The sequence below is a fragment of the Astatotilapia calliptera genome, unplaced genomic scaffold (genome assembly GCF_900246225.1).
Source record: "Astatotilapia calliptera unplaced genomic scaffold, fAstCal1.2 U_scaffold_8, whole genome shotgun sequence".
Lineage (NCBI taxonomy): Eukaryota > Metazoa > Chordata > Actinopteri > Cichliformes > Cichlidae > Astatotilapia > Astatotilapia calliptera.
The window spans coordinates 181,072-189,527 of NW_020535822.1; the positions used below are offsets into that span (position 1 = coordinate 181,072).

At 44.3% G+C, this 8,456-nt stretch overlaps 1 protein-coding gene across 1 annotated transcript; it reads right to left on the reverse strand.

Annotated features, from left to right (window-relative positions):
- Positions 1–1,868: 1,868 nt before the first annotated feature.
- On the reverse strand, positions 1,869–8,235 carry LOC113018416 (alpha-2-macroglobulin-like protein 1). The gene is made up of 10 exons (XM_026161483.1): positions 8,132–8,235; positions 4,375–4,537; positions 4,117–4,304; positions 3,382–3,594; positions 2,770–2,891; positions 2,569–2,659; positions 2,414–2,482; positions 2,228–2,333; positions 2,038–2,082; positions 1,869–1,935 (listed from the first exon to the last, which is right to left on the reverse strand). The coding sequence occupies exons 1-9, from the start codon at positions 8,147–8,149 to the stop codon at positions 2,045–2,047; spliced, it is 1,008 nt and encodes a 335-aa protein (XP_026017268.1). The 5' UTR covers positions 8,150–8,235; the 3' UTR covers positions 1,869–1,935; positions 2,038–2,044.
- Positions 8,236–8,456: the final 221 nt, after the last annotated feature.

Here is an 8,456-nt window from a genome sequence, read left to right on the forward strand (position 1 = left end):
GTAGTGACTGTGTGCACAACGTTACAATTAATAATGATACATTTGTTCCAACAGCCTCTATGAAACTGATCTTTGTATTTTTCCATGTAACACAGTGGAGTATGAAACATGTACACTAGGGCTGTGCGACATGACCAAAATCTCATGTCCCGATATAAGAATTCTATCGTCCGGTAACGATATAAATCACAAAAATGTAACATTTTCTGTAAATTCTGTGAATCTCGGGCAGCTCGACTTGCGTGAAGTGTTTCCAGCTGCGCGTCATGTAGCTGGAGTCGAGTGTTTTAACCGATGCTGAAACGATACATTTTAGACATGTTGTAACGGCCGCCGTTTTCTTTGTGAGTATTTATTACACGGCGTGCTGCGGGGAAAAGCCTGTTCTAACGTTTGAGTTTAAGCTTTATTTTTCAGCACCTGGCAGCTCTTTTTTACTTCTCATGCGTAAGTAATCTGCTCTTTCACGTGATTTAGTTTATTTTGAAAAGTCTCAAAAGGATCTTGAGCTTTATTGTGAAAGGTTTATGTGGAACATAAACAAGCGGACTGGCGATGGTGTTACCGTCGTTGTTGCTAACCACAACGCATAAAAACAGGCGCTTGTCCATCGGTAGTGTGGTTATATTAAATATAAGAGAAAGAGAGAACTTCTAGAAATTAATAATAACTACAGTGACATCAAAACCATGAACAAATGTTGCCGTAAACAGTTTATTTTGCGACACCACGAAACAAACGATAGCGTAAAATGAAATGATAGACGTTTTTATATCGTCATCAGATATATATCGTTATATTGAACAGCCCTAATGCCCACAGTTTAATAAAACTGTAAAATGATAAAAATGTTTTACAAACAGACTAATTTGTTAGCACAGCCTGTTAGGAGCAGCCATTTACTTGTAGTGCTGAGTATAAATGTACTTGTACCATTAGATGTTATTTGAATGACATCATTGTGTACTTTTAGTTTCATGTACAGTTAGCATTTATGGTTGGCTTTTGTATCCTGTACACTGTTAAAGGTGTGATGTTGTTCCACTGTCACAAACACACCTACATGAAGTACACAAGTGAAAGAGCTTTGTTGGATTCCACAGACACACTCTGTATGTTAAAGGCTCTCACACACACACAGACACACACACACACAGACACACACGCACACACACACATACGCACGCACATGCACGCACACACACACACAGACACACACGCACACACACATACGCACACGCACGCACACACACACAGACACACACACACGTACAGACACACACACACGCACACACACAGACACACAGACACACACACACGCACGCACACACACACACACACACACACACACACGTACAGACACACACACACGCACACACACAGACACACAGACACACACACGCGTACAGACACACACACGCGTACAGACACACACACGCACACACACACACACACTCACACACACACACTCACACACACTCACACACACACGTTTCTGTCTGTATTTCCGTGGACGTCACTTGACAGCTGTCACTGAATGTCTCCCACGAGCACGTTTAGCTTTTTTAATGTTTTGCCCACTTGTTGCCCACTTGTTGCCCACTTGTTGCCCACTTGTTGCTCACTTGTTGCCCACTTGTTGCCCACTTGTTGCCCACTTGTTGCCCACTTGTTGCCCACTTGTTGCCCACTTGCACCTTTTTGTTTTTGTCTAAACCTGCACAAAGACAGAAATGCAGCATGAGGCCAGTTTCAGCGGTGCATTCACAGCACTATATTTTCCATTCTGCCGATTATTAATAATGAAGCCTGTTATTAAAGAAGCACTAATAATACTGGAGCTGTTAACACACACGCTTACACACATGTGAGCAGAAAAAGTATCTTTATTCAAATGCAGGTTTAAACCTCAGGACCAGCCACAGCTTCTTCAAACTGTGAGACGAAGAATACAAGTTAGTAAAAGCTCAAAGTTCTTTGCATTGATGCTGTGAACATGAACGTGTGTGAAAGGTGTGTGTTGTTACAGCTTCGTACCTGCAGCTCACGAGACAAACATGTATTGGGTCTCAGCCTGGTCACCTGACAGAAACATGGTAGAAAAACATGAAAGTGTCATTTCTCTGAGTCACTGATGGAAACATCAGCTTGTATGAACTGTTCAGTCTGATGGATCCTCTGAAGTGTGTCAGTGTGCTGTTGGAGTAAAGCTTAGTTAGACTTGGACCTGGTTGGTAGTAGTCATAGATCTTGACCACGGCTGGCTTCAGGTTGTCCACTGGGAGCTCCTGGATGATCTCTAAGCTGTGGCTGATGGGTGTGTCCTTTGATAACTGGACGAGACAGAAACAATCGCAGACACAGTTTGTACCAAAGATCATCATCTGGTGTCCCCACGGTGACTTTCACTTACCTCCTCTAAGTACACCAGAACGTGATCCTCCTTTTGCTCAACACGACTCACCAGGAGGCCACGTTTGAGCTGTGAGGAGATGACATCATTTTATTATTATCCTCACAATTATCACATGAGATGCACTCGTTGGTAGAATCTGTCTAATTACTCACACTCTTCAAAGACTCGGGGTCTGGGGAAAATCCAGAGAGCATTTTGATGTCCAGGATCACCATGTTTGTAGTTTCCTCCTTTCCACTGTACCTGTGTTTGAACAGTGTGATTATACTGACCTGTGTGCACACTTGCTTTTCATCTACCAGCAGTTCCTCCACACAGGTAAAGAGCGCTCCTCTCACCTGTCACATACTTACAGTGATTGTATTTGCACAGTGAATTTGGGTCTAGCAGATTCACTGGTGTTGACCTCTAGATGGACTTTCACACTGAGAGTGGTGACATCAGCAGGTGTTGGGATGTTGTAGGTGGCAGAAATCTGGGAAACACACTTGGGTCACGTGTGGAACAGAACTAATCACACCTCAATGCACCCTGCTGTCACTGTTCTACACCATGACACATATTAGCACACATACTGTTATAGTCATACCTATATGTCTATATTCATCTTAATATGAGCATCTCTGTTATATCTACACTCATTTTATACGAGTGCTTGATGTTTGTTGTATATTTGCTGCTGTGACAACTCAGTTTCCCTCTGGGATTAATAGTTTCCCTGATTCTGATACAGACAGAAAGTTCATTTGTTTTTGCTCAGTTCTCCAATTTAGTTTAAAATAGCATTGTACTCTCTACAGTTATTACTGCCAGGTCTAATGTCTTTATTGTGTATGACAATACATGTGCAAGAAGAGCTTTATTGCATGTGACAATGCTAATGCTCTCTGAAGTTGTATAAGGAAAAAGAAGAAACCCTTTCTCTGACATCAACCAGGAGCTTCTCACGTGATGCTGTCACTGACCTGCACTGAAGCACATGCAGTGCCCTTCACCTCCAGCCTGTATTTTCCTGACACGTCCTGCAGCGCCTCCTCCTGGTAGAGCAGTTTGTTGCCCTGATTTACATCAAACGTCAGCTGACTGCTGGGAGCCTGAACTGTCACTGTGCTCCAACCTTCAGCACTGAACACCAGAGTGGAGTAGAGAGCCAGAGCCTGAAGAGCCACCACCGTGTCCTACAGGATGGATTCATTGTGGTTAACACACACAGCATATGTCTCCATATTTCATGGGCTTAAGCGGAATAGACATTAAGTTAAAACGGCCTGTGTCACTTTGAGACCCTCTCACAAAAGAGATCCTTAATCTCAAGTTTTCCAAAGTTCACTTCCTGGTTAAATAAACGTTAAACAGGTTAAAATATCTTTAACTGAGAATTATCAAAGTATAGAAATTACAGGTATAAACTCGCAGGTGATCTGTTATTTACAGGCTGTTACGTGTAGTTGGTACAGAAGTCTGAGGTAACATTGCTATTCTGTTAAAACAATGAATTTTTAGACAAAACTTGTCATGTTCTAACTAACTATGTTCTAATTATTCTAACTAAAGAATAAAAACTTCTCTGCCTGGCTAAAACAAATCTGTTTTACATATCTGATAGAAAACTGAAAGCTTCAGTATTATTTCTTCTGTCCCTGGTTTTGTCTAAGACTGTACTCAAAGATGAGCTTCATGCTGTTCGGGTGGTGTCGTACCTGAGTGGAGGAGAAGCCTCCGTAATAGTTCTGCTGCCCAGTCAGCCACCTGATAATACCAGAGGCATATCCCAGATCCTCAGCAGTCGGGGAGGCGCTGAGTTTGGCCAACAGCACATAAGAACTGATCTCCACTGACAGGGAGGCTGATGTTTCTGCTGCTGTCTGAGACCAGTAGAGGAAACCTCCTACAAACACAATAACAGTCACAGTGATGCTAATGAAGCCTGAATGATGTCCTGCTAAAGGATGGCTCACCTTCCCTCACTGCAACTGTGTCTAAGTGCTGCAGAAGGTGAGCTCGGGTCTCCACGTCTCCTGCCAGAGTGAACACATAGGCCAGCAGAGCTGTAGTGTAGGTGTTGCTCAGGTCACTGAGAGACTCCTTGAGACAAGCCAGGCTCTGGATCATCACAGGATCCTTTAAAAGATCAAAACAAAGAACTTCAATGGACAAACAGAAACCTTCTTTCATTAAAGCCAGTGTGAGAAGAATAGGAGGCAGAGTTCCTGATTCAGTCACTCAAAACACCAGCGTGATAATAGACAACACAGCGATTAGAGGAAAGTACAGATCAAGCAAAGACTGGAGCAATCTGCTAGTAGAATTTACAATATAAAGAACATATTGAAAAAACACTGTACAGGTTGGGTGGTGATACAAGTTCTTGCTGGTGAGAGTTCAGGTATGTGGATGACACCTGGGTGAAAATCAATTCTCAGGACGTTCCACAATTCACAGATCACATTAACTCGGTGGAACGACACATCAAATTCACCAGGGAGGATATGAAAAGTGTCAGGTTAGTCTTTTTAGACTGTGAGATTTCCATCAGGAATGGAGGACATTTAAAAGCTGATGTGTACCGTAAACCTAAGCTCCAGCCGATCCAGGAGAGAAGGACAACTGCTGCCTAAGTGAAAACCTGTAGTGATCCCGTATGTGTCAGGAGTATCAGAACAGCTGAGGCACATTTTTTTCTAAACACTGTGTCTCTGTGGCTTTTAAACCCCAAAACACGCTGCGCCAAAAATTGGTCCACCCCGACACAAACAGAGTACCATAGTGTACGGTGTTAAGTTCCAGGAGGATTGCCAGGATCTATACATCGGGGAAATCGAACCACCTCTTGCTAAGTGGATAGCACAACACAGAAGAGCCACCTCGTCAGGCCAGGACTCTGCAGTCTATTCACACCTACAGGCCAGTGGACACTCTTTCAATGATGAGGATGTAACATCCTGGACAGGGAGGAACGCTGGTTTGAGTGTAGGGTCAAGGAGGCCATTTACTGTACGTGAAAAAGGAAAGACCATCTCTGAATCGAGGAGGGGGCATAAGGGTACATCTGTCGCCATCTTACAATGCTGTGATTGCAGCCATTCCCCAACTCTCTGTGAATGGTACTGATGGCCATTGATCAGTGGTGCTTGATCAGTGGTCTTTGATCATTTGTCTTTGATCAGTGGTTGTTGATCAATGGTCATGAGAATTTGCATAATTATGATTAAGGAACTGACCTCCCAGCCCATTGTTCCTTCAGTGGTGCTGGTTTCAGTCATTATGCAAATGTACTGTTTATAAGATTGAAACCTGCAGTCAGCTGAGCCTGAAGACGTCACTTGGATGAGTGACGAAACGTTTCTCCCACTGAAAACATCCAGATGAACAGAATCAACTTTTTGGGGTATATGTAATATATATATTAGATTGTATATTATATTGTTGGTTTATACACTTTTGTGTATGTATTTATATATGCATACCAGCTCGGACGTCGCCCGGATCAACTACTGGAACAAGAAGGCATTGGTGGGCAAGAGATGAAAATAGGGCCTTGTTGGAATGCTACTATACAAGTAACCCTGGCAGAAGGGGTTACATGAATAGGATGAGGGACCTATGGAATACCCAGCACCCACACTGACAGCGAAACAACTAATAGCTCAGTGTTCCAACATTCGAAAGAAGGGTATTGCTCTCACAGCTAGAGATTGTCGAAGTGCAACACAAATGCTACGGCAAGGGGGAGCCAGGACGCCAGGCCAGGGGGGGAGATGTCATCACCGCCACCCGAGATTTGTACCAAACCCCAAGTGCTATAGTGCGAGAGGAAGTGACCTGAAAGATAGGATCATGGCAAAACTTGAAAACTGGATTCCCCATAGCTGGTTACCAAGATGTGAAGATCTGCTAGATGATGTAAATGCGATACATACAGCCACGATTATCGAAACTAACAAGCTGATGTACAGTACAGCAGCAGTGATCAGAGAGATGCTTGGCTACAGGTTGAACAGCTACAAGAAGGAGACTAGAGGCTAAGATCAAAGAGGGAGGTTAACCAACTTTCGGAGCTGCAGAAAGGTGTGACAAAGACGGTGCCCAAGAAGAAGTTTAGCAAGCTGTCCATGGAAACTGCCAAACAACGACTAACAGCCTTGGCCAGCACCTTGCCATACACTAGTATGGCTCACGTCTACTGGTGGAAGAAGCTGACTGCACTCCATGAGTGTCTGGCAGCACAAATGAACCAGCTGTTAGTTGACGAGAGACACCCAGAATGGCTAACTGTAGGGCGGACAGTCCTGAAGGGATCGGTCCCATCGGTCCCATCCAACTACTGACCAATAACCTGCCTCAGTACCACATGGAAGCTCCTGTCAGGCATCATAGTGGCTAAGATGAAGAGACACATGTTCCTGTGCCCCACTCATTGGCAAGAATACCAGAGGTGCAAAACACCAGCTACTTGTAACAATCAGCCGAGACTGCCTGGATTGATTACAAGAGGGTCTATGCCTTAATGCCCCACAGCTGTATCTTGGAATGCCTAGACCTGTACAAGATCAACAGGACTTTAAGAACCTTCATCAAGAACTCAATGGGAATGTGGCGTATAACACTAGAGGCCAATTTCAAGCCCATAGCACAATCATCATCTATCAAGGAGATGCTCTGTCCCTACGGATACTGACTACGGGATGAAGCAGCTGTCAGCCATCTCCTGTATGACATCATACGTGGATACGTGGATATGTGGATGACATCAAGCTGTATGCCAAGAGTGAACGAGACATCGATTCACTGATCCACACCACCAGGATATACAGCAACGGCATTGGAATATCGTTCGGACTGGAGAAATGTAGTTGGATGACAACAAAGAGAGGAAAGGTAGGCGGAACTTAGGGAATCTAACTAAGGCAACATTGCAGACATAGAGGACAGCTACAACTACTTTGAGATCCAACAGGAAAATGGAAACCACAAAGAGGCTGCTGGGAAAGCTGCTACCACCAAGTACCTGCAGAGGGTCAGGCAAATCCTGAGGAGTCAGCTGAATGTTAGAACAGGATCCGGCCTATCAAAACCTACGCCCCACCCGTCATCAGGTACCCTGCTGGGATAATAAGCTGGCAAAAGGAGGAGATAGAAGCCACTGACATCAAGACAAGAAAGTTCCTAACCATGCATGGAAGGTTTCACCCCAAGTCCAGCATGCTAAATGGAAGGAAGGAGGCCAGGGACTGGTGAGTGTCAGCACCACATTCCAAGATGAAACAACGAATATTCACGAGTACGAGGAAGATGGCCCCAACTGACAGCGTGGTCAGTGAATACCTCAGGCAGCAGAAACCCAAGAAAGAGGAGGAAGGCGAGGAACCATCATGGAAGGACAGGCCCCTGCACAGTATGTACCACCGGCAGATAGAGGAAGTAGATGATACCCAGAAATCCTACCAGTGGCTGAAAAAAGCTGGACTGAAAGACAGCACAGAGGTACTAATCATAGCAGCACAGCAACAAGCTCTGAGTACAAGATCCATAGAGGCTGGGGTCTATCACACCAGGCAAGACCCCAGGTGCAGGCTGTGTAAAGATGCCCCAGAGACAATCCAGCACATACCAGCAGGGTGCTAGACTGCTGGTTAAACCTAACTCCATGGCTCAGCAGCTCAAACTCTACTCCTTTTTTTGTTGAATACCTTGATATTCTTTGAGTCTACTCACATGTTGGGATGTATTCATTTCCAAGAAGGCAGCAGTAACGTACGCACTGAGAGTCACTTCATCAGATACACCACCCTGTCAACAGAAGACATCATAGACACTTTATCATCAGTGCACCAACATTCAGGGATATGAAGTCATGAAAATGATTTTCAGCTGCATGTGGTTTTAGTATCATCAATGTCTTCATGCATGTTCAAACATCCAGCTAAAGAGATGAACAGGAAGTTGATTTTGTTCATCTGGACATTGTATTTCCAGTGAGATGGATTTTCTTCACCTCGGGTTTCCTCAACCTTATAAACAGTTTGTGTAGTCATCTACT